This window comes from Anarhichas minor, unplaced genomic scaffold (assembly GCF_050575085.1).
Source record: "Anarhichas minor isolate MPS153535 unplaced genomic scaffold, ASM5057508v1 ptg000011l, whole genome shotgun sequence".
NCBI lineage: Eukaryota > Metazoa > Chordata > Actinopteri > Perciformes > Anarhichadidae > Anarhichas > Anarhichas minor.
In genome coordinates this window covers 8,163,313-8,189,662 of record NW_027466457.1, presented here as the reverse complement: position 1 = coordinate 8,189,662, position 26,350 = coordinate 8,163,313, and the positions used below count along the sequence as shown (strand labels likewise).

Below are 26,350 nucleotides of genomic sequence, written 5' to 3'. Positions count from 1 at the left end.
GAGAGATAAAGCTCAATTTCACAATTTCAAAAAAAAAAGAAACATTTAGAGTGTCCCTGCTTTTAGGAAAAATATGTTTATTTCAAATATCATGCCATATGTCTCATGCAATATAGGTTTAGGTCTGCAACTAACAATTCATTTAAATATGGATAAGATTATCGATTGCTAAATATTAAAAATGCCCATCACAGACCCCAAAGTGATGTTTCAAATTTAATTTAGCCTGTATGAAAAAGAAAAGCAACAAACTCTAATTCTTGAACCAGCAAACTTCAGCCATTTGTCTGATTATCATAATCGTTGAACACTCAGTTTTCTTTTTCATAGAGGTCTTTATATGAGTTAAAAAACAATGTTCCATGAATTAAAGATACAGAACTATAAACCAAATGTGGAGTATGACAGACACACGCGTCCTTATACGTTAACTCTTTGTTTTTGTACGTTGCTATTTGCAGCAGCTTCACATCATTCACCTGCCCCGCTGCTCTCCTCCGATGTGAGCTGCACACATCCTGTCTGAGAGAGAGAGGCGAAGGAGGAAGAGAAGCAACAGAAGGGACTTCTGGTCAAGTTAAGACAGCTTTTACGTTTCACACTTTCTTTTTTTTTCTTTTTTGAAATACTTGTATTTTTCTGTCGATTTTTCTTCAGACTTGTGTTTTTTTTTGCCAGTTTATTATGAAGCTTGTTGTAGCTGAAATGAAGGTGCGCCTGAAGGCGATTATTTCAACGTTGTTCTTATATGGATTTTTGTTGGCACCTTAATTAACAAACACCTACGACTATAGTTTTAAAGTTATAGCCCTGTGTTGTAGCGTCACTGGAGGCGTTTGGCTGAGAGACGTCAACCCAGTGCCAAGTTGCTGAACAGGGGAAAGACGTTCTCCGCATGAAGCGTTGGATTTATCTGAACTAAAACAAGAAGTCGTCACTAAGAATATAATCTGGATTCCGCGATGTGTGTTTGAAAGTTTCCCCGATCCGAATTGATTTGGTTCGGACAAGGGGAGACTTTAATGGATGGATTTTTTATGTGGGACCTGCTAGGATGGACGTGGTAGATGAAACAGAAGCGTTACAGAGATTTTTTGAAGGTAGGAATGTCTTATTTTTGTATTATATTCATTAATACAGTTCAGTATTAAATCAATGTACAGACAATTGATAGTAAAACGGAAAAAGTGGGATTTTTGTTGTACTTTTACAACCACTTTGACTTCTTAATCATTTGTTTTAGTAATTGAAAAAACTAAATGTGTTTAAGTATCAGCTCTTATCAAATGCAGTTAATTAATGTATCGTATGTATAGTTTAACTTCAGTGCTTCTCTGATGCACTACACGTGGCAGGTGGTTAACATCACAAAAAGAATTGCGATAATATTTGCAAGTGATCTTATGATGTGTGGCTTTTAGGTGAACGTTTCCTAAACATATTGCGCACTGCACTCTGTTTTTCACTGAAACTTTTCTTCTTGGCTGTCCATCTTAAAAACAAAAAACAAAAATGAAAGAAGGCAGGAGGTTTAACGGGTGAGGGGAGCAAAAGTGCTGCTGATGGGTAACAGATCAAGTTAAACGGGGAATCCTAAGACAAAACGAGGTGGAGGAGGGTGGGGTTGAGGGTTGGAAGGGTGGAGGAATTCAAGTCAAGATAAATGGTGTGTTTTGCAAGGGTGCTGTGGCACAATGTGTGCGTTAGAGACAGACATGAGCAATGGGATTTCAACCAGTGATGTAGTGTTGCTCATCGTAAGGCAAACAACCTTAAATAGTTCAAAAAAGCACAAATGTATGTCCCCATAACATCAACTTGATTATTATATACTATGACTTGGGATTATTAAAATTGTAGTTGTCAATTTTTTTTTCAACGTATACTAAAAGAGTTTGTTGGGTTCTTCTGTGCTACATCGCTAATTTACCAACCTTTTGTTTTACTACATTATAGTTGTGTGACTTGAAGATCTTCACTGAATTGTATTGAAGTAATTTGAGAATATTCATGACATTCTGAACCCTATTCGGTCCAGCGTGTTCCTGCTCTAAGTTTCATCGATCTCGGGCAAGACAATTACATTTTGTCACATTTGTTTGAAGAGTTTTTTTCACTCTGCTCTGTGATTTACAGCTTGAAGAATTCACTTCTTACTAATTTGTTTTTCTCAAAGAAACTTAATGTCATTTGTTCCAGAAGTCAAGTGCACATAAAACACATACTGTGGTTTATGTATAATAAGTTATCTGTGGAGAGACTTAACACTTGATTATAGTATACACAAAGTGTTGCCTTGAATATACACAGCCCACTATGACTGTCAGATGTTCCTTGCCACTCTGACAGGAATTTAGTGTGTTTACATTCTTGCTTTGGGAGTAAGAGCGATGTTCTTACTTTGGCTTTATTTCAGCCACTTTTGCTTGGACTAAAATGTCAACTTGTCCATGAGAAGTATACAGTAGGTGCCGCCTTAGATGCTTAGTTTCCAATTTAACTTGCTCGTTATCTTAACTAACCGTAGTGATATCAAACTCTATATCTCTCTCAGATCTTGGACTCAGGCCTTTTGATAAAAGTCCTTGAATTTCAATTTGTGACAAAAAGTAAGCCTTCAGTTTTATATATTAGATAATTAGTGTCCGTCTTCATCTTGCCCTTTATCTTTATGACACACACTCACTCAGAAGCACACACGCACAGCACTATAATGGATTTTGGCACTGCTAAACTGTGTTTTTATAGGATTAGTGAAATATGTATACATTCACACTAATGCACAGTGTACATTCCTGGCATAGCCCTGGTGGCTGTTAAAACACAATGAGGTGAGACTGGTGTTTCTCCTCAAGTATTTGGCCTTCCCCAGGCGCTCGCTCGCTCTGATTCCATTAGAGTGACAGTGAGCAGACAGGGTGAGGAGGTGAGATAATGCAGACTCAGGGTGGAGAGAGACTGACCTGTTGAGAGAAACCCAGTTAAACCACAAACCTCCCCCAAATCTTGACCTTCTCCTCTCTGACTCACTTAGACAACAAACAGTCGCTCACACACGCACAGAGTTTGCACATAAAATAATGACATTCATTGCTGTTGTGTTGATTTCAAGTAATGCCCCATCCTAAAACACTTGAATAAACGGTGACCCACACTGCCTGTGTTGCATTTTCAGCATGTCCTGAAGACAAAACGCATTGGAATTGAATCGTTCATGTACCGTGTTTTCAAGATTACGTATGCACACAAATAGTTTTTGCCCATGCAAGTAATGTGGATCCAGCAGACATAAGACTGCACAAAGATACCAGTACATCCTCACAATTTAGAAGCTGCAACCAATGTAGTTTGGCAGTTTTGCTACAAAAAATGACTCTTAACCATTGTCCAAGTAGCTGCTGTTTAATTTCCTGTCGACTGATCAGTTATTTGTTTTTAGGTGTAGTCAGAATGCGAACATACTCAACATACTCACAAGTACTGGAGAAAGAATTGACCTGATGGTGGCGCTAGAGGATCACTTAAGCTGTTTGGATTCATCCTCAGGAGAGCATGAATGTTTTTTTTTATGACAATCCATCCAGTAGCCTCCAAGATATTTATCTCATGGTGGCACTAGATGGAAACGTCAGGGAATCATCAAAGTCATTAGGATGCATCCTCTGGGGAACATGAATGTTTGTGCCAAATTTCACGGCAATCCATCCAATAGTTGTCAACATATTCCAAGGGGGGAAAAAGGGGGCCAGAGTAGATTTGCAGCCTGTAGTGCAAATAGTTTGAACATTTTGACTCTACTGTGTCTTCATTAGATTCACACTAGACGAAGACAAAAAGCAAACACATATATAGTCAACCTAGAACATGTGTACAATTTTCATAGGATAATTGGTTAAAGAGGATTTCAAACCTATTGGATAATGGACCCAAGGGTGGGCAGCGAACCGTGTTTCAACTAGTTGTCTGGTGAACATTGCCATCCACAGAATCACGCTGCTAATGTGAAGGAAAACCCTTCAACATGAAATGAACTTAGTAGATAGATACTGTTATTAAACTGGATGCGCCAGAAATCAAACTGTGAGCATGTGCACCTTGTAACCGTCTGAGTCAAAAGGTGATTTAATGACGTTCTTACTCCATTTTGTCCTTAAAAGATGAACAACTCATCACACGTGTTACTATATCATCCTGCTGCACTCCCACAGAAGTTGTGAATCATGGATGGGATGGCTGTCGTCCATCTTGGAAAACCTGTGTGAAACGGAGCGAAGTTTGGACGGTTCCTCTGATTTACAGGTTTAGCAGTGAACTGCAGCTCGAGGAATGTATTGTTTTTGAGCAGTCAGGCTTACGGTGCTTACGAATAGGTTTAATTATTCATTGTTGTGCCTCTCTCCCGTCAGTCCTGACTGCCAACTGAGTAATCCTCAGCCGGTGCATGTTGTTTGTGGTTGACCTGGACAAGAGATTAATTCACTTGTTTGTGTTTATGTGTGTGTGTGTGTGTGTGTGTGTGTGTGTGTGTGTGTGTGTGTGTGTGTGTGTGTGTGTGTGTGTGTGTGTGTGTGTGTGTGTGTAATAACTTCAAGAGAGGCTGTTATGGGGGAAAAAACATGCAAGGGAATGTTTGTTTGCATCCTGAATTCTTTATATTATTAGTCATTGTCACAGACATACTGTAACTCAAACACAGCCATGATGACTGCAGGTGTTTATCAGAGTTGCTCTGTCTGAAAATCCACAGTTTTTATTCATCTTCATGAGATTATTAATTGGACTGCATTATCAGTTTGAGGTTATTAGCCAATTTTTCCTCATCTTCTGCTTCTTCGTGTCGCTCTACATCTTCTTATTCTACGTTTTGCCTCTTCTTCCTTTATTCCCTCCTCTTCTTTTTCCTCCTTGATGTCTTCATCTGCTTACATCGTCTCTCTCTCCCGCCATGCTCTGTAAGTCTGTTGAGTGCTGGCCCTCAAACTGGACCTCACATTAGCAGCGTTTCTTTTTTTTTTTTTTTTTACAGCCTGTCTTCGTGTCCCGGTCTCAGCCTTGTCACTCCTGTAATCTCCTGAGCCAGGTCCGCCGGTGCGCCCAGTGCTTGTGTGCGACAAGGGCTGTGTGTGGTAGCCTGGTACAGCCTTTTCTCATGACTGGGGAATAATCCTCATTATAACACTCTACGAGCCTTTCTCACACACACTCGCACACATATGCTTTTACACATAGGCATGCACGCGCACACACACACACACAAACACACACATTTGTTACCCTGATCTGTGGCTCTCAGGTCTAGTGAAGAAAGTCTTTCAGCTCGAGTAGGGAAACATGTGAAAAATTAGAGAGGAATTGTTCTTCTCATCTTCTGTTTCAGGTGCTTTCATCTCAAGGACATCAACATGCTTTGGCTACGCGCAGGTACTCTGCCGCTCTGTCCGCTCTGCTTCTCTTTAGCTGTGATTTATTTCCTGCCCGATGAGGGGCTTTCTATTTGTATTCACTTCTTGAATAATGTCATAGTGGTGCTCTTTACTCTTTTACCAGTAACTCTGTCTTGTAAACAAATTGAGAAGGTCTGTAACTCTCAGGCTAAAAGTCAGAGCTCTCTAACACTTTCTGGTGTAGATTTGACACATTTCCTTTCCTTTCATTTACTATTTGTGTCTGTATGTGTGTTGAATTGTACTTTGTAGGCACAATCCCTGCATTGTGTGCATCTTGTAGAACAACTGAGAGATTGTTTGCTCGTTTACATTGATTATATTGACATCACTAAGATCCGTCAGCTTACTTTTAGTTGATTTTTGTGATAATTATCTCCAAAAGTCCATTGATATACAGGAAATACCTGTTCATTTACTTTAAATAAAACTCAAAAACTTAAAGTGATTTTACAAACATCCGTTTTAATGTGGTTGCAAAACTTTTTTAAATTATTAGTTTAGTATGTAAATTGATTAATTCTCTTAAAAAGTGTATTCACTGTCTGTATGTGTTGTGGGTGTGCAGCCAAGTTCATTCAGTTCTAAATGTTTGATAATCAGACGGACTTTGTTCCTCCTCTGAAGGTGTTTAATTATTAACACATATGTGAGTGCTTACAAATTTCATTTGGAGGCAAAACATCAGTCTAAAATCTAGTTTTGTTCAATTTTTATGTTCCCTTAAATCTGTTTTCTTACCTGTCTGTGGCCTTAATAATAGTTTACACAACTCTACAGGAGGATAATTACATTGTACACTACTTTTTAAAAAAGAACTATGTAAGGAAAATGAAACGCTGTGCATCTGATTGACGATATAAGTCAAATCCTCACTCACACACTTGGTCCTCTGTGTGTTCATTTTAGATTATTACTCTGCTGACAACCCAGGCATTGAAATGGTGGCATAACACACTCTCACACACACACAAACAAACACACTTATGCTATCAGGCATACATACACACACACACACACTCCCCTCTCAGCCCCTAATCTCTCAAAAGGCCAGTCTGTATCGAAGTTGGACTGACAATCATTTCACTGTTCCTTGTTGAACACAGCTGGACAGAGAAAAACAAAGAGGGCGGGGCAATTTACACATCCAGATCACTAGTGATTTAAACTTAACTGATTCAGTGATTTGGAGGTCACGATTACTTAATTTATGTTTCTATTATTCTTTACCGACACAGAATAGAATAGCATTTAATGACAGCGTGACCCATAACTTTCCTGTAATCATAACAAATGTGACATGTCACACTGTAAAGACAGAAATCCACTTGTGTCAAAAGTGGTGAAAGTAGGGATGCACTGATCCGACTTCTGTCCCGATACCGATACCTGGCAGCTTTGGGTATCGCCTGATACCGAGTACCGATCCGATAGCAATGTTTAATTGAAGAATGCCTCACTGAATGGAAGTGACTGGGATCAGGCTTGACTTAAACATTGCTTTCCTCACTTTGTAAAACAAAATGTAACAAGAAATACATCTAAATTGTTATCTGTAACAATGTAAACATATAATTGAGTAAATTAGATCAGCCCCATTTTCACCAATCCAGCTGTTTGAGTCAGTATGGGCCCGATGTCCGTATCGGATTGGTGCATCCCTCGGCGAAAGTTTCTTCAAGAAGCAACAAACGTACTGAATCTGTTCTCAGTGAACATGGACATCAGCTGCAAAGTTCTGAAAGACTTAGAACAAATGTTATTGTAATGCCTTGGCTTTGTAGGTTTGGTAGGCCATGTATTTTTATATGTTTTTTTGTTTTTTGTAACACATCTGTCCAGCGCACATGTGATTTTAACTCACCAATGAAATCCTACTTCCACAGTGTAGTCTGATATTCATTCACCCTATGAACTGTACACGTGTTCATTTTATCCTTTCAATGTTACCTTTGCAACTTAAAAGCACTTAACTAACTGTGCTTTTTTCAGCTCACTATTTTTCAGTAATATAACTAATATAAATAATAGCAGCAGCAGGCCCTATACTATAGGGTACATGCGGGTGGATAAATGAGGCTACAAATAAGACTACCATAAGCCTTTCTGCTTCACTGGGCAATCACAATATGTTCTTATCTGTTTGCAGAAAGTGTTAACCGTTAAGTTAAATTCGGCTGTTGCTCCACTGAAAATGTATATCCCTAAATATATAAAGGTGTAACATCGGCATTTGAAACATCTATTTTGTCATGCTTCAATCATTGAAAGGTTAAGTGCATCTAATTAAATCATCATTATTATCAATTTTTCTTGATTTAACAATGTATCAAATGGCAATCTTAAAACAATGTGACAATCTGCAGGTCCTCTCGGCTTGACAGAGCTGTATAGCGAGTTTCCGCTCATTGTTTATCTGTGCTGCAAATAGAGTTGGTAGAGACCAAAATCAGAGCTAAAATGAAGTGGATTTTGACCCTACATTCATCAGGTAGACAGAAACGCAACTCCAAATGAATGATGATAGTCCTCCCTAACTTCTAAATGTGCAAATAAGAAACTGTTACAACTTAAAAGGGGTCATATGTCTGTTCTGTGCTGTTCACAATTTGTTTCCGCTGCCCCCAAGTGGCCAAAAAACAATCTGTTATTGCAGATTTAAGTAATTAAAATGTTTAAATATCTGTTATTTCCAGCTGTATACTCAAGTCAATGTATGTGATTTGACCAAAATCACAAATTTCCCTAAAAGGGCTCAGCCTGATAGTACATCTGAATTTGGAGCTGTTGGCAGAATGTATTTCCAAGTATAGCTATGTCTTACTTTGCCAGATTAAAAGATATTGAAAATACACAAATGGGTCTTGGGAGAGGACTTGATATTCGATCAAGGTCTTGAACTTCTGCCATTCTTGACTTGAACTCAACTGCGCTCGGTCTTGGACTTGTCTTGGACACTTGATCGCAGCCCTGGAGGTTTTTCCCTCTATCATTCAATCCTTGAACATCAAACTTCTCTCCGTCTTGCCCCCGCTCTCCTCAACCTCCATACCCTCCCCTCTCCCTCCATCTCTCTATTTTTCGTTATCAGGCCTGCCAGCTTAAATTTACTGCCTATTTGGGTGGGGTGCACATCTGGATCTTATTTAAGGGGAACCATCCTGCTTTTCTCCCCTTGCACTGGCACGTATTAAGAGACATTAACCATCTGCTTCTTTACAGAGAAGAAAGCCAGTCAGTGCAAACATGCTAGTTTTCTCTAAAAACATGGCAATGTGGGGATCTACAATGTTAAACAATACAAGTTGGGTTCTTGGTTTAATTAGGGACAAGTGGTTTGGTTTGTGGATTTAATGATTGAAAGTTGTCAAATGATTATGTTTATGCCATCAACTCTGTGCGGATGGGACAAAGGACATATTAGTCCAGAGATGATATGGTCCATTTAATCATTTGTGGTAAACAGTAATGGGTGGAGAGGGTTAGGAGAGGAACTGTGACAATTCAGTTGCGTTTTTGATGAAGAGTGAAGCATTAGTGGCATACAAAAAAGAGGGAAAAGGAGAATTTTTTCCATTGCTAACACAAAAATTCCTTGCATTCCCAACTGAGTAGCTGCTTAATCTATCAGAGAAAGTGTGTGTGTGTGTGTGTGTGTGTGTGTGTGTGTGTGTGTGTGTGTGTGTGTGTGTGAGAGAGAGAGAAAGGAATAGAGAAAGACTGGGGTTGCCTGCCCACCCACTATATACCAGATCCTTACCCTCTGCCTCACCCCCTCCATCCTACTACCCCCTCTCCTCCCTCACTCAATTTGTTTCAGCATCTGCAGTCTGGGACAACTAGTGACAGCTTTAAAGAAAATGCATCTTTCTCTCATGTAACATTTACGTTGAATGGAAGCAATAGGGAAAGTCTGTTTATATAAAGTGATTTACTCTTTTCTAAATATATGCATAAGCAAGTCCTTGTTCTGCATGTTGGTGTTTTAAAGATTAAGTGGGGTCATGTGTTTGGGATTTGTGAGGCTTTGGCTATCAAAGGGTGAAAATGACCCTGGGGTGAAGTAAGAGGGAATTAGGGAACAATTATGAAATAACTAATATATATGCTAACTAATATATATGCTATATCATTATTATAAAACTATTTTAAATTACGCCACACATGAGAAAGTCTTTAAGAATTAGTTCGTCTTCATGATGTCAATTGTAGTGAACAAAGAAAATTGAGATAAAAGTTTAGTACCTGTTAGTAATTTATGATTATTGTTAATTATGTTAACTGTGGTTCTTTTTTATGGGGAAAGGCAGCTGAGGTACAAAATAGTAACTTTCAACCAGAGCCATTCCAGTCTATATGTGTCAGCAATTAGAGACACTGAATCACCAGTATGTGATCTGTAATGTTTACTACTAACACATATTTAGATTGTTGGTCACTCCTGTATCCTTAATCTTTAACTTCTCAGAAATCAAATACAGCTCTTTTTTTTTTTTTTACATCATCTCAATTATGTGTATGCAGAAAAAGCTATAAATGATAAACAAACTGAGTTAATAATCAGTTATTTGATAGATAGATTGTCTTACAAGCTAGTGTTGAAATCTAGAGCTATTGTTGCTGAGAGATTCCCATTGCTAATTCCCAGATGCTCTCCATCTCCCGTCTGTGTTCCCGACCCTCCCTTCACCACAGGTCATGATATTATCAGTTCTCTGGAGCCAGCCAACATTGACACCAGTATCCTGGAAGAGTACATCAGCAAGGAGGACGATAGCACTGACATGTCAGTAGGGACTCCAAACCAACCCAGCAACGTCAAAACAACATGCACCAACCGAATCAGATCATGTTGTTACAAAGGAATTTGTTTTTTCAGATAAGGCTAATCCCTTTTTTCTTCTTCTTTCTCCCAGCTGTTTCTCAGAGGTCCACAGCACCCCAGGACCAAATTACTCATCTCCCCAGCCAGGAGTGTCCTCCTCTGGGGGGTTGGTGTGTGGTGTGAGCCCTCCTATTCCACTGCGCCAAGGAGCCCCTCCGCCTGGGCCTCCTAACTGTCAGAACGCCTACCCCCCAGGTCCATCCCTGGGCCTCCGACACAACTACCTCTGCCTGGGACAGCAGCAGCAGCAGCAGCAGCAGCAGCACCAACACCAGCCGCAGCAACAGCAGGCACACGTCAAGCCTGAGCACAGGGGCCACTACGCTCCAGGGTAAGCACAATACCACAGAGTTAGATGGATAGAGGTACAAAAAGGATAAAGCATAGAATGAGCTGGTACCTAGGTATGTTCAAGAGATGGTCAAGATTCTCCCACAACTCTCCTTTTAAACACGAAATCAGGCAGAAGTTGCAGCAAATGAGACTTTTTTTTCAAGCATGCAATGAAACCATACACACCCTACTACAGGCCCATTATTTAATCAATACTAGATTTAGCTTCATTTGTACAAGTAAAACACTAGCTGGTCAAGAGGGGGAGGGAGACTGATAACAGTCAGAGAGCAAGAGTCAAATTACATCCTGCAAAAAAATCCTGACGCGCACAATCTTGTGTAAAGAACGTGTACACTCTGATCCCAAAGGAGAGTTTCTCCATTTAATATAATGGCAGTTTAGAAAATAAGAAGGAAATACGAGGGAGGTCATCCCAACTTCAAGCATGGTATTTTTTAAAGGATTTTTACGATTTGAATGTCAAACGTTACTGTTTTTGTGAATATACCATCTACTGCCTTGTGTTTTTTTAGGACACTACCTGAGTCCCCTCCAGACTCCAGCTCAGAGCCGTACTCTCCTCAGCAGGTGAATGGTAAGTGGCACATTTTTTTCTCCTGAACCTCTTTATTTTCTCAAAAATGTGTGGAAGGAATTTGACAAACAGCACACACAAAAGAGAACATATAACAGACAGAAATGGTGCTTTCATCTGTTGTCAAATCAATATCTGTTACTCATCACTTTGTATTTGAACAGAGCGTAAAGACAAGAACAAGTTCATGTGTAAACCAATCAATATATTAAATGCATGTATCTGTCATTTATAATCAACAGTTTTCATCATTTGTCTGGAAAATCGATTTGATCAACTACATAAAATGTCTGAACTCAGCTTTATAATCTTTGATTTCAAGTGTTTCGACAAAGAATGAACCGGCGTATGTTTGGCTTGTTTCAACATATAAGTTGAACACCAAAGGTACTCAAAGTCATGTACTTCTTGCCCCTCACACGTGTGTTGTTCTCGCCCATTAGTAAGAAGGTGTGGAAGAGTGTTATCTGATGGGCATCCCTCCAGTTCTCCAGTTTGAAACAATGGAAAACATTTCGCTAAGTTTAGAGGGAAGTAGAATAAACTGCAGTCTGAAATGCAGACAGAAAGATCAATCTTGAGGAGAAAAAAAGCTGCAGCCTGTGTGTATTTAGTGTATTTAAAGTGTATTTAGAAAAATCGTGTAGATATGCTCCTTCCTCGTTGTGTCTTTTAGATCCTCACATGATCAGGACCATGACACCAGAGAACATGTGTCACATGACTCCAACGCCACCCCTTCCACCACACGGGCACTATCCCAGCATGCATCGGGACATGTACCTGAAGCCTGAGCCCATGATATCACAGTATTCCATTGGTGCAGCTACAAGCGGAAGTGGAGACATGCAGCAGACTCAGATGCTCCATCAGCTACTGCAGCATCCTCAGGGGCAGGAGTGAGTTATACTGGAGGGAGTTGTTCTGTCCAGCACAAGCAATGATGGGAAGGAGCACAAATATGTGCAACTTCTGACGGTGTTTCCATTTCCTCACACAGCAGCATCCCCGCTCACCAGGCTAAGAAGAGGAAGCACTCTGACTCGCCCAACAGCACCCTCAATTGCCAAATCCTCACAGGTATCATCAAACAAGAACCAGGTAGGCAGGCATCTTTCTTCTCTTCCTGACCTTCTCTACCTGATGCTCACCTGCTCTTACTAACCCTTTAACTTTTGCACAGATAAACACTTTTACAGTACAGTTGCAGACATTCTTAGCATTCCACTGACTCGTTTTAATTGCTGATCTGTTTGTCACAGGTTTAATGCAGGATGCAGACAACTCCTACCTGGACCCAAACTATCAGTGCATCAAGTGGCAGCCCCACCAGCAGAACAAGTGGACAACACTGTATGACGTTAACTGCAAAGAGCTGTGGGTGGAATTTATTTTGGCGTATCTGTACGTCATGAGGTCTTTATTTTGGGAGAAGAAAGAGCTGAAAGCACTCTGCAGTGAGCCAAAAATGAAAGAAGTTATAATTGGTCAAATAATAATTCAACAAAGTATACAGCGGGAGTGGCAAAGGAATAGCAGGGTTGCAAAGGTCTACGAATTCCTCAGAGGTGAGCTGTGCGGGGGAGTGAACGAGTGCAGGGTTTCGGCTTAGAAAGACAACGTTAGGAGGGGGTGAAGGGAGAAATTAGTGTACACCTACTTGTGCTTTTGCAATGCCAAAATAAAAAAAAGTATAGGGAGGAAGGTTAAAATCAACTCACAAAAGCTTTCAGATATGATATCAAAACCAGCTGGTTGTCCATCACAACTTTCATCACACTACACCTACGTAAGGCACAGCAGGTTTTCATTGGTTTTACATTAGATTTATTAAGTCTTTCAGACGATCTCAGTCCTCAGTGTCATAACGTAATGGCAAAACAAATAGCAAAACTGAGATGCAGGGGTCTCTAACGATGAGGAAACATTTAAAAGTGACTTTTTTTAGAATTACAAGAAAATAGTTGGGGTGTCAGTCAACATCTCCATCTTAGCTCCTCACATAGATTAAGTATTGTCCTTTTATTTACTAAATTACATGCATTAAATATGCTCCGTCCACTTGTCTATTTCTCTGAGGGCTTGGACCTAAAATCATATGGAAGCCCCCTGTGATATAGTCAAGAGTCTCCCCCTGGTGATGGTTTAGAACTCTGCAGTATGCAGCAGTTTTTCCACTTTTCTAACAACAAATGCAAAGCTTCTTATTCACATTATTCATGTGTCACAATCTCTTTCCTTGTCTTTAGTCCAATGCCAACCTACCGTGTTGATGCTGACAAGGGCTTCAACTTCTCCTTGGCTGATGATGCTTTTGTTTGCCAGAAGAAGAATCATTTCCAGGTCACAGTATATGTAGGCATGCTGGGAGATCCAAAGTACATCAAGACAAGTGACGGCCTGCAGCCCATCGACTGCTTCTATCTCAAACTCAACGGAGTAAAGGTGCGCAGAGGCAAAATAGTGAACATGACGTCATCTTGACAGATAATTAGCTCTACGGTATTTAGTTTATATTTTATGTCTCTCTTCATTGCCAGGTGGAGGCAGTGAATCAGTCTATCAGTGTGGAGCAGTCACAGTCTGACCGCAGCAAGAGACCCTTTAAGCCAGTGCTGTGAGTCTGAACACTTTAAAGGACAGGTTCCCGAATCAGAATAGAGCTGCAGAAGGAGGATTTTTTCATAATCTATTTTTTTTTTTTCTCCCAGGATCACCCTGCCCTCAGAGCAGGTCACAAAGGTCACAGTGGGGCGGCTCCACTTCAGCGAGACCACAGCAAATAACATGAGAAAGAAGGGCAAACCAAACCCTGACCAGAGGTGAAAGACGTGCCATCACATGTAAACATGATCATATTGATCCTGTCAAAGCTCCAGGACTCACATCTACTCCTGATGTTTTTGTCCTCGCAGGTATTTCATGTTGGTGGTAGCGCTGCAAGTTCAGTCCCACAGTCAGAGCTACACTGTGGCTGCTCAAGCGTCTGAGAGGATCATCGTCAGGGTAACGTCTGGCCATGTCTGTCTACCTCCTACAACAATCATATCCCTTGTGAATGTATCTCAGCATCTTCTCCATTGCCTGTCTTTCCTCCTTTTATCTCCGTAGCTGTAATTCCCAGCACACCTACTGTATGCTCCAATATACACAGTAAGCTGTGTTGTGAAAACCGTGTATCTGCCAAACTTCAACCTTTTGTGAGCAGAAAAACAAACCTTGTTTAAGATAATTTTCATAACCCATGAATCAACATCTGACCTAACAGTTGATCAAAAGAAAGAAAGATGAAGATAAATGGTTTTCACTGGACAGCAATGGCATTGTTCTTACTCCAGATGTGTAAAACATGGAATTACAGTGTAAAGTTAAGTGCCTAAACTAAAGAAGTATTAGAGCTACACAATTATTTACTTTAAGCCACATGGCTGACATGAAACCACAATTTTGTGAATAATTTTGATTATTCAGTGAATATAAACACTGACTAAGCTTTAAGATGTAATGTAAGGTCAAGCCTTTAGATTTTAGGCTTGTGTTTAAGGAATTTACACAAGACATATTTTGGGTAATATCCCTATTTGCTTTCTTGCCTTATGTCCTTCTCTGTCCAACAAAACAAAATCAACAAATTCTGCTTACCAGCACCTCTAATGCTCACTTGTCTTACGGGGGCGTGATGTGTTAGACCAATTCTTAAGTGGGAGCAGTGCAGAGTCTGGAGTCTCTACTGCTTGTCTGGAAGAGTATTATTCAAATTCTCAAGAATGTCGAACTATTCCAAATAATGATAATATTTCTATACTATAATTATTTGGATCTTTTCTTGGCATATATTTTAGAAAGTCTTTTAGTCTGTGCACCGTCTTCTTTGTCTCTCTATTACAGGCATCCAACCCAGGCCAGTTTGAAAATGACAGCGAGGTGCTGTGGCAGCGTGGCCAGCTGTCAGACTCAGTCTACCACCACGGGAGAGTCGGCATCAACACCGACCGGCCGGACGAAGCCCTTGTTATTCATGGCAACCTGAAGGTCATGGGCTCAGTGGTACACCCGTCTGACATCAGGGCCAAAGAAAATGTCCAGGAGGTCAGGATGACACTCTGTGTGTATGTATATGAGTGTGTGTTTGGGCATTTAGTGCTGTGCGTGTGTTTCCAAACTGTCAGTGTGTCATTGTGTGCCTCGTGTGCTTGTCATCATGTATCATCATCCAAATTCCAATGCTCAGCACAGCTGACTGTGCAGTTTAACTCTAGGTTTTGTCTTTTCATTGTACTTGATCCAAGCATTTTCATCTGCAACGTGAACATTTTGCTATCATACCATCTGCATGGACATCACTGTCATTCTGTCTGTGTGTAGGTCAACACTACCGACAATTTGAAACGGATTTCTCAGATGAGGCTGGTCCATTATCAATTCAAGCCTGAGTTTGCTGCCTCCGTGGGCATAGAGAACACTGCAGATACTGGTAACAACTTCATAAATAACACAATTAAATGTTTGCCTCCATCATCTCCATTTCTTTGTACACTGTACATCATGTTATCGTCGTAATGTCACATGTTACATCTCAAAGATCTCTTTGGTGGCACCTATTACGAGAAGCAGTAATTGCAGATTTGTTTCTGGATTTAATTTCCCAAAGACTGTCTCTTGTGTCGCCACAGACATACAGTTCGTAATACTGCAGGGCTTTCATCCGTGGGCCATAGGCTCAGTTGTGTTACCTCATTCGGCATAAGATAGTGACTTAACAGACATTCATTTAAATGAAAATCTTCGAGATGATTACTTTAATATTTGATCTGTCTTTTGCTCCATGTGCAATGTTATGCCAGCGTGTCCTCTTATATGTGCATCCGTCGTGCTTTCGCTGCTCGTATTCACTTCAGCATCTGTTGTATCCTCCTGCAGGAGTGATCGCTCAAGACGTTCAGCAAATCTTGCCTGAAGCAGTGAGGGAGGGGGGAGATGTGGTGTTCGCCAATGGAGAAACTATCCCCAAGCTGTTAGTGGTCAACAAGGTAATGACAACACATCAACAAACAGCGCACACAGCGCATCACTTCCATACACACTCACAGCTCTCCCTCTTATTTCAAAGGACCGTATCTTCATGGAGAACGTGGGAGCGGTGAAGGAGCTGTGTAAGCTGACAGACAACTTGGAGACTCGTATAGACGAACTGGAGCGCTGGAGCCGCAAACTGGCCAAGCTGCGTCGTCTCGACAGCATGAAGAGCACTGTGAGTGGAGGCACTGTCAGGTGAGAGCAATGCGCAGAAGTCGCCTGAAATTTAGGCTTCAAGGCAGGTGTTACACATTGACAGAGATAATCTTGTATGATTGGAAAATAATTCATAGATTCCTTTTGTTTTTGTTGTCCATGTAGCCAATCAGGGAGTTATTTCAGCAGAACAGGAAGTGGCCCACTCAGGAAGAAGACAGTCAAACCTGGAAGCAAGGTCTGTGATGATAATGATGTATTTTACCAGTGTTATAAGTGAACAGTAGGATTTACAACTTTAATGTAATCTGTGTTTCTTTATTGCAGAATTCGGCTCCAGATCAAGGCTGCATCAGCCAGAGGTTCATGCAGGGAACCATCCTGGCACTGGTCATTGTCATGGCCTTCAGGTTAGACTGAATGAAATGTGTTTGGGGAGGGAGTGGTGGGTAAACGAAAAATTCTGCTTCCTCTGCGTGCAGCAGTGCCATGATCTTTATTTCTCTCTCAACAGTGTCATTTCCATGTCCGTCCTTTATGTGTTGACTCTTCACCATAGAGGGGACGTCACAGAGAAAGATGGGTATGTGCCTTTAAGGGAGAAAGACACTTAAGCTTTAAAGTGAAGAAATCAATGTTCCTCTTCTCCCTTAACTTCTTTCTATATAATCTGTTCCTGCTTTCTGTAGCTATGTTCCTTCCTGTGTTCTCTACATCTCTTGGATGCCCATCTTCACTGCCTCTGTATCTTTCTGTCCACCTGTCTGCCCATGGTACGTGTTCAACACCTGCCTTTCTTGCTACTTCCTTGTTTCATTTTCCGATCTACTCTTTCTGTCTTATCTATGATTGCTTAGTTGGGTGTTTCTTTTTTCTTGTCTGAAAGGAGATCATGAGTCACGTATCTAAACACTATAAAATCAACTCGGTTTTAAATGTATCATTATTCTACCTAACGCATGCTTTTGACCTCCTGTACTGCCATCTGCTTGGTGCAGGTCCAGAGCTGCACTGGGATCCTCACGCAAAGGTTCCTATACTCCATTGTCCAGCACCCCTTCACCAGGTGAGTGGAGTTTTGAAAAGCACAGTAATAACCAAGCTCCCTCAGGGCATATACAATGTAAGCATATTTTACATAGATCTGATCCTTCTATTTCATTTCTCACGAATCCTGCAGCTTGCTGTTCAACTACAGCCATAAACAACCAATCAGCTACAGTTGTGACATTGAGTAACAACCAATCCACACCAGGTAAGTAAATAGACATGAGATGTTTCACTGTAGTGCACGTTTGTCTTCAAAGCAGGTTAATTGTCTTCCTTCTCTAGATTCAGGCATCCCTGTTCCCACACCAGGACCCATTAATAAGAAGGCCAAGTCCAGACCAATGGACAAAGACAACCGTAGAAACCGTCTGAGTCACACCTCAGCACCTTTGTACTTTGCCAAGTCCAAAAGGCCAGCAACCACAGACCTGGGCGAAATGGGAGCTACCAACCGTCTGACTCCAGGTCAGCCGCCTGTGCCACGCAGACAGCGCAGCCTACACACAAAGGGTAAATCCACAAACATGGCCCAGACACGGCACTTTCTTCACCCATATAATATGCAGTATGCAAACACAGTAAAGCCATGTGTTTGACAACAGCAAACAAAGCTTATCTACATACTGTACAGCGGAATGCTACAGTATGGGTTCGGCGCTCACAGTGCAGCTTTTCTTCCTTTTGCAGGAGGAAGGTCAGCTCCCTCTCTGACTAGTCTGCATATCGTGGAGACAAACCAAGAGATCTCAGCACAAAATTGCTCCACACCTGAAAGCTGCAGGTATATAATTAAAAGTTGCACTAGTCTTGAGTTGACATTATGGGTGACAAATTAAAAATGCAGTCTTCCTTTCTCTTGTCACTTCTCTGTATGTTTGCCTTTTATACAATTACACTTTGAATGCTTAATGCTGATTCTATTTATGTCGACTCTAGCTACACAGTGTCACTCCATGGAAACAGAAATTCCTCCAAATCACATATAACTTTGCACATGATGTGAGTATACAAACACCACACTATCTACATGCATTGCTTTACTTTACGGCTCTGTAAATCCCTAATAATGTCCAAAGAGGTTCCCTTTAAAAAGCCATATCATTTGGCATTAAGTATCTGTAAAATAGAGGCAGGCTTTAATTGGTACACTTCCAATTAATTAATTTGAATTAATTTCTGAACTAGCTTGACCGAGACTCAGCTGAACATGCAAAAATGTGCATTTGACTTTTCCCTAAAATAAGTTCCAAATTATATTAAAATAATATTAGTAAATTGTCAGTAAATACCAGATCCAAAATACAAAAAACAACCGTTCAACTGTAGACCCCAGATAAAGCATAATTAATTATTGCAGGTCCACGAACAGCGTGTGGGTACGACAATGTGGAGCCACCAAGGGACGTTTATGCACCAACCACACAGAGACAGAGCTCTATGGTGGACAGAGTTCATCAACAAAGGTACATAATGTTGATCGTGATCCATCTTATAAACAAAACAGATTTCCTTTTTTGTGGTCATTTTGTACCACTTGTATGTGAAAGTAGAATTATCATTCATCAAAACCTATTTTCCCAAGAGTGACTTTCTGCAAATGACTTAAGGACTCATTATATTCTTTATACATTTCTCTTAGGGGACTCATCACCTGTGGTCGGTGCCCTTGTTGTCCTTCCAGGACGTCACCTATCACTTCCGTGTCTCTCTGTCTGTGAGTAAACTTGGCCGCCAAAGTATGACAAGCTTTCTGAGGCTGTAGACGCTGCGTGGTTCCTCTGTTGTCAATTGCTGCCAATGACTTTTATCTCCTCTTGCTTTCCGTTGACAGAGTGAAGTGAGCTGTGCCACTGAAGGAGAAACCTCATCATACTCTGACTACCATTTTCTCATTCAAAGCAGCTGTGTGTGAGAAGGAAGACGATGTGTCCCAGGGCCGTTACAATACACCACATTTTCCCTTTGTGGTTCCATTTGTACGCTGTTGTGATGGGATACGGTTTTGTCTCATTATTGTACATTATTTTTTAAAGATATTGATACAGAACAAGCTATACCACATTCCCTACTGCAATCCCCTCCATATGTCTGTGCATCTCTTTTTGCTGTGGTCACTGGATTTCTTTTTCTGTCACTGAAAATGTTTTCGATCACTGTAATTGACGACTATGTTGTGTCGCTGTTAATTGAGTCCATGAGTTTTAAACTCATTTAATTGATGATCACCACGTCTATACTCAATACAAGCCATACTAACTTTTTAACAGAATTCAAGTTTTTAAATGAAGCCCAGGCTAAGATACTTTAGTTGACTCTCACACATTTTTGTCGCTTTTTTCAATTCAGTGAATCTGTATGTACACTGAAACCAGTGTCAACAGAAAACAAAAACACGTTTTATACACTGGAGAGAATATCATCGACTTCTGCTGAAGGCTTCAGTGAATGGTTGCAACTTGCACTGAATATATACCTCAGTAGTGCACACTAGCAAATCCTGGGTCTCTACAGTGGAGCATTGTGTTTGAGGCTGCTGCAGTCGACTAGACTGTCTGCTGTCTCCTCATGCAACATCTGACTAAACACTGCACAGAGAAGGAAATGCTGTGCAGTGTTTCTTTCTCAATTGTGACATTGAATTAAACATCGAACTGTTACATTAAATGTGTATGCATGTGCATACTATCGCACAGAAAGCCTTATTATCATTCCTAAAATGAAGTCATAGTAATTTCAGCAGATTCACTGGAAGATAAGGCTGGATAAGTAAACAAATCACTGGAAATGAAAACGTAGAAACACTGACAGCTCTTAGCATCTGATAGTGGAAATGCAACACGTTCAACACTGACAATATTTCAAGAAACACTGGAATAGCTTACACTGTATTTTGCTAACTGGACAGAATGCTGGCAAAGCAATAAATGGCATAAATCATTTCAGGTGCACGCCCAATCATTTCTTCAAAATGATACATCTCCGCTCTGAGGCAACTCAAATGCTGCTTCAGCTATGGAAATTCTATTTTAATGGCATCAAGCTGAGAGGGAGTTGCATATCTGTATGCACACTGCAGAGGTAGAATTGGATATTATACACTGGACTGTTTTGTGTATTTCTCTGGATGTTTTGAATACTTTTCCTGTGCCTATACAATTAAGAATATGCAGTGATAACACCGTGAGTATAACTGATTTGTATGATGTTTCCTTTTTTATTATCTTTTCTTGTTTTAAAGTCATTCTCCACTTACTCTCACCACCATGCTCCTGTTACTTTTGTTAAAACTTGTTTTCAAATCCACATTTCATATGTGTCTGTATTCAGAAAGAAAAAAACATAATAGTGTATCTCAAATGTAAAATCAATATTAAATAGGAAACAGCCATCAGACAAAAGTTTATGGAATTTATCATAATATTAAGAAACTGTACAATGCTTTCAGTATAATTATGATGACTTCAGTGGGTATAGTGTGATATTTTAGCTTATTTATAACGCACCAGCTAGCATAATGAAACCACTGTAGCACTTTTTGCACTGTATATATGAACTGCTTTTGCTCTATCCAGTGCACCAGACTGTTTTCAATACTCTGGTAGAACTGCATTATATGTAACTGTATAGCTTCATTTTGTTACTACCAATGCTCCTTTTTATCTGATGTGTTTTATCATATTGTTTTTATAGTTGATATTTTTGTGGGTTGTTGTATTATTAATAATATATTAACGTTTAGCTAATGGAGCCCAGAAATGATTGACAAGCAAGTAAACACACACACACACACACACACACCAATACATTTCTAATTTTAGCACTATTCGTCATGAAAATATGCCATAACACTAAAACTTGAGTACTTTAATATCACTACTTTTATCTTTTTAGCCCAATTTATCATTACATTTTCAAAGCTTCATGTCAAAGTATAAAAAAAATACCCTGTAATACCATGTAAATGCATGTAGTAAATAAATTTGTGATTGAATTTTCTGTTGTGTTTGCCAAACTCCTTCATGAGCTGAAACCAGATTGCTCATTCTGTCCATTAGATGGCAGCCGAAGATGTATTAACAGTCGATGAGCTGTCAGACATTTAGGATTATTCCGACGGATTGAAAACGATTATAGGACGGTTATTGTCTGGTTCATCCGTGGTGATGAATAACTAGAGTCTATAGTTTGTTAACGTTTAGAGCATCACTCATGTGTTATCAGACTCAGTAATAAGTAGCGTGTCTTTGTTACGATTGGACAGAAATTCGCATGCGAGCCACGTGACCTGTACGTCACGAAAATAACCAGGAAGTGATAGTCAGTACGTGGCCTTATCATCATCTTGGACCACAGAGAGAAGATCTCCACTTCATTGCAAAATGGTAGAATCTTTTTCTCGTTTATATAGGTTCAGACTGTAATATATATATATATATTGTAATATACAATGATATGCTGTTCATTTGTGCGCGTTATTCACTATTTAACTAGCTGAACAGTGCGTTGTCTGTGTTAAAGTACGCTTCGTGTAGCTACGTGTTTGCAGACTAGCAGAGCAACGTTAGCTTCTCATGTCAAATTCACAGATTGAGCCGCTCTATTTAAAGAGAAGTAAACGGATTAAACGCTATATACGCGGTACATTATGGGAGGAAGTATAACTAGTTATCGGGGGGATGTAACGTACGCTTGTCTTAACCTGCTTGTATCTAAACTCCTCGCTGTGGCTGCAGGAACTCGAGGCTATGACCAGATACACCAGCCCGGTGAACCCGGCTGTGTTCCCCCATCTCACTGTCGTCCTTCTGGCCATCGGCATGTTCTTCACTGCCTGGTTCTTCGTGTATCCTTTATCAATAACACTGTGTATGTGATTAACGTGAAATAAGGGGTCATACCAGACACCGTTAGGGTACTACAACCCTGCAGGCACCCACTGCTCTCCACTCATTTGAGTAAATGTGTAATCTAAATGATTAAGCAGGTTTGTTACTATTGTGACTTGTATTGATAAGTCAGCTGTCACTTCAATTGCTAAACAATGTTTTAAACAAGCCCAAACTTGGCCATAATTAGGTGAATGATACAATTGTTTCCCGAAACTGTCCATTGAGAACATCCAAACATGTCAGAGTTGCTTCAGCTTTGGCCTCAGGGACTTGGGGTGTCCACGCAGTAAATTAAGGGGTTATTAAAAATTAAGTGTTTTCACAGTTGTATTTTCAAATAAAGTAACTCCACTCAGGAGGCAATAGACTCAGAACCTGGCTGTTGGTTGTGCTGTTTTTATGAGCTGACCCTTAACTTCTCATCAGCTACGAGGTGACATCAACAAAATACACCAGAGACGTCTACAAAGAGCTGCTGATCTCCTTGGTGGCTTCCCTTTTCATGGGCTTCGGTGTGCTGTTCTTACTACTCTGGGTTGGCATCTATGTATAAAGGTACATTTAACATCTTATTTAGGTCCAGTGGGTTTTATTTGTTTTGTTTTGTGGTGGTTAACTTTGTTTCCTCTCGTCTCCTGCAGCTTCCTGTGACTGACTTAAAACAATACGACACATTCCGTTGGACGAAGGACATCACAAACAACATGGACTCGATTTAATTTGACTGCACTGACATTTTGGGATCTTATGGACTCTGGGTTTCTTGTCACGAGTAAAGGGGATTTGTATAACTTTTAGTGTCTTTCTTTGTTCAACCTGATATCTTAAACAATTGTAATAATCCATGGATCACATAGATTTGAACTATTGTTAAAATGTTGATAAACAATATTGAGACGAGACCTGAAGTTCACTGGAACTTGACCTGCTGGGTTGTTGAGATTAGAAGGTTATTTTGACGCACTGAAAACTATTTTTGGTGCGTTTCACTAGTGGCACCTAAAAGCCAAATCCCTGATTAATCTTTGTTAAAAATAGAGCAGACTGTTTCACCGTGTCTACGGGATAATACTGACTATCCTAGTGATGAAGGATTACACCGGGATTAGAGAAGGATTATTTAATAAAAACAGCAGGAACACTTCAAAAATTCCAACTAAAAGACAACTGGATTCACATGAAATTGGCTTATTAAAATTACATCAACCATGTAAACAGCATACTAACCTTACATAAGGCAAAATAAGTCAACATGTTTCCTCCTTTGTGGGGGAATAACAGAACATTTCCAACAAAACTATTACTACATGTTCTACAAATGGAGCATTAGCATAGATCAAAACAAATGTCCCATCTACTTCTTCCAATGTGTTACATTCTGTCTGCAATTCAAATTGATTTACAGAGGCCACGTAGAATTAACTGACAATCCCGCTTAATGCAATACTACTGTGGTTGAGTTACCTGCCACTGTAAACCATTTAACCAATTGCTTGATTGGCTACGAAAAGCCAGTCAACGCAAACTGGTTTGAGACTTAGCTTGTTTTTTAGACAGAATAGCCTAAAATTCAGAATAGCTGATGATGATGCGGTTATGTCAGAAGATCCTTTTACGTCTCTCTTAAAAACTCAAAACTCTTTTTCACTGACGACCTCGAGCAAAGGCGTCCCGAAGCCACAGAGAGTCCACATACAGCCTCGGGTCTCCCATGTACTCTGCTGTTCGTTTGTATAAGTAGTAATACATCACTGCCACTGTTGACAGAAAGAAGTACAGTTACATAAAATAGATTAGTTGCGATGGAAAATGCACTTCTGAATTAATCCACTGATTACCTGTTCTCTGGAAAACAAAAAGGGCTTGAAGACCATCTGTCCAAACGAAACGGTCCGACTCTAACCATCTAAGGTTCTGGGGAGAAAGATAATACTCATCAGGTATAGATCAACATTCTCCACATTTACTCTGATATAAGATTACATTGTATCAATATTTTTACTTGGATGTTAAAATGTGAGAGATTTGACGATTTGATGTGACGAAAGCTTACCAACACCCAGCAGTGGAAGCAGATGCTGAGCGTCAGGTAAAGAGCGGAGAACACCAGCAGAGCCCTGAACCTCTCCAGCAGCAGGGACACCAGGCCCACCTGGAACACGTAGGTGTTGAACATCATCAGCAGAATGATGATCCCGTTGAACAAGATGGCGATGTCCTGGATGCTGGAGACACAAAGTGTACTGGTTTATTTCTAATAGTGGTTTCTGATGGTGTGAACAACGCACAAAAAAAATACATGTGACCATGTCAGAGAGAGGGATATTGTGCAAGACTTGTACGTTACCAGGTTTCTAAACAAAAATCTTATATTTACAATGAATGAAATGAAACCCTGTAAGGCTGCTGACGACTCACAAGAGTTAGCTCTAGTTATGACAAGGCTTCACTCACTGACCAGGACATTTTGTAATGACAGTTAATGGGATATAAATGGTTGGTCTATAGTTAATATATTAAACAGAGCTGCTGACACATTGCAAATAATTATGATAAATCACAAGTGCAAAGACTGTCATATGAATAATATAAATCTCTGGCAACTATTCTAAACTATAATAGATGATATGAAGTGAAGAAAGGACAGCAAGGCTGCACATGTTAGAAGGTGTATCCAGAGAGTGTCAGATATGTTTACTTGATAATGACTTGAACAAGCTGACCCGGTGTGGTTGAGTGACTCACATGAAAAGCACTAGTTGGATAACAGCCGCCCCTCTCAGGAGTTCACTGAAGGAGTTGACGAAGAGGTCATAGGCCAACAGTGTCAGCTGGATCAGCAGCACCAGTGAGTAGTTACCAGCTTGGAGCATCTTCAGGGGCTGATCCTGCAGACCACCACACCTCGCAGTCTATTCTCCTCCTCGCTTATCTTCACACGTGCTAAACGCAGGGACTTAATGGTGACACAAGTCTGTTTGGTCTGGATTCAGCCCCTACATATTTGAGTTAAAAAAAACAAAGTAGGCTTCACAATGTGTCCATTCACATAGTATGAAACTGGTTGCCTTTGTCCTTAAATGTTCTGTTGCTTTAGGTTTTCTTCAGTCCAGGTTGTCCCTCTGTTCATAAACATGTTGGTTGTTGTCCTGCAGCCAGTCCAAGACATTGAGATTCAATGTTTGAGATCTTTTCATATGTTGCATGTTAGAGTCTCCTTGTCTGCTGCATTTCTTGTGAGGAAAAACAGAGAAGCTGTAAAATAAACAACAACACAGACGCTGTTAGGTATACTGCTACATAACATACTTATTAGGCTGTTACACAGGCAAGCATGGAAAGGTCAAAACTGGGATTACAGATTAATTTCCCCTAACGCTACGCGAACACCACTAACTCTTTGTTTGTTTCTTTCCACGCACCTAACGTTGTCTATGGCGGTAGTTATGTAGTCCGGGCATCAGATAATCCTGCAGACAGATAATATAGTTACGACTAACTGTTTCAGAAATTTAATTTCCACAACAAATCACTCGTCTGGCAGTGTGCACAGCTCGGATTTTAACTTCGAGGAACTCCCTCCAGACACGTTTGCTAAATTAAGCATCACAACACAGACCTCGCTGTGCTGACTGTTGTATAAATCGACTTCACAAACACCATATAACACCTACTAACCGGAATATAACGTGTGAGGAATGAAACTAAGTCACCCGGAGCATAGAAGAACCGCTATATTGCTCACATTCCTACTTTTATCGGCAGACGATGCTAACTTACCCACTTGGAGCGTCATCTGCTACTTTTCAGCTGTATTTCCGTCAATTCCATGGTAACGCTCCTTCTTACCGTAATAGTAGACGTAGAGGTTCAGTGAATATTCATCAAATATATGTATAGAGTTCACGGTATATTTTGT

The 26,350-nt window shown here is 40.3% G+C and overlaps 3 protein-coding genes across 7 annotated transcripts; 2 read left to right on the top strand and 1 right to left on the bottom strand.

The window, feature by feature from the left end:
• The first annotated feature begins 1,054 nt into the window (after positions 1-1,054).
• Positions 1,055-19,454, top strand: myrf (myelin regulatory factor). The gene is made up of 27 exons (XM_076089925.1): positions 1,055-1,100; positions 10,140-10,230; positions 10,361-10,660; positions 11,199-11,260; positions 11,937-12,159; positions 12,261-12,361; positions 12,523-12,637; positions 13,510-13,705; positions 13,801-13,877; positions 13,972-14,082; positions 14,176-14,281; positions 15,149-15,349; positions 15,626-15,734; positions 16,181-16,290; positions 16,371-16,531; positions 16,658-16,730; positions 16,820-16,902; positions 17,007-17,075; positions 17,182-17,265; positions 17,491-17,558; positions 17,673-17,747; positions 17,825-18,052; positions 18,230-18,323; positions 18,479-18,541; positions 18,900-19,005; positions 19,182-19,256; positions 19,374-19,454. The coding sequence occupies exons 1-27, from the start codon at positions 1,055-1,057 to the stop codon at positions 19,452-19,454; spliced, it is 3,108 nt and encodes a 1,035-aa protein (XP_075946040.1).
• A 2,340-nt stretch (positions 19,455-21,794) lies between these two features.
• Positions 21,795-23,222, top strand: tmem258 (transmembrane protein 258). Its single transcript, XM_076089198.1, has 4 exons — positions 21,795-21,924; positions 22,276-22,385; positions 22,858-22,986; positions 23,073-23,222. The coding sequence occupies exons 1-3, from the start codon at positions 21,922-21,924 to the stop codon at positions 22,982-22,984; spliced, it is 240 nt and encodes a 79-aa protein (XP_075945313.1). The 5' UTR covers positions 21,795-21,921; the 3' UTR covers positions 22,985-22,986; positions 23,073-23,222.
• Positions 23,223-23,536: 314 nt separating this feature from the next.
• tmem138 (transmembrane protein 138) lies at positions 23,537-26,279 on the bottom strand. Of its 5 annotated transcripts, none has more exons than XM_076089196.1 (6): positions 26,212-26,229; positions 25,854-25,901; positions 25,177-25,686; positions 24,485-24,656; positions 24,270-24,345; positions 23,537-24,188 (listed from the first exon to the last, which is right to left on the bottom strand). In XM_076089196.1, the coding sequence occupies exons 3-6, from the start codon at positions 25,302-25,304 to the stop codon at positions 24,076-24,078; spliced, it is 489 nt and encodes a 162-aa protein (XP_075945311.1). In that variant the 5' UTR covers positions 25,305-25,686; positions 25,854-25,901; positions 26,212-26,229; the 3' UTR covers positions 23,537-24,075. The 5 variants fall into 5 exon arrangements, with proteins under 5 accessions (XP_075945311.1, XP_075945308.1, XP_075945310.1 ...); XM_076089193.1 differs by lacking the exon at positions 26,212-26,229 and adding an exon at positions 26,110-26,178; XM_076089195.1 differs by lacking the exon at positions 25,854-25,901 and having other exon boundaries at positions 26,212-26,279.
• Between the last annotated feature and the right edge of the window lie 71 nt (positions 26,280-26,350).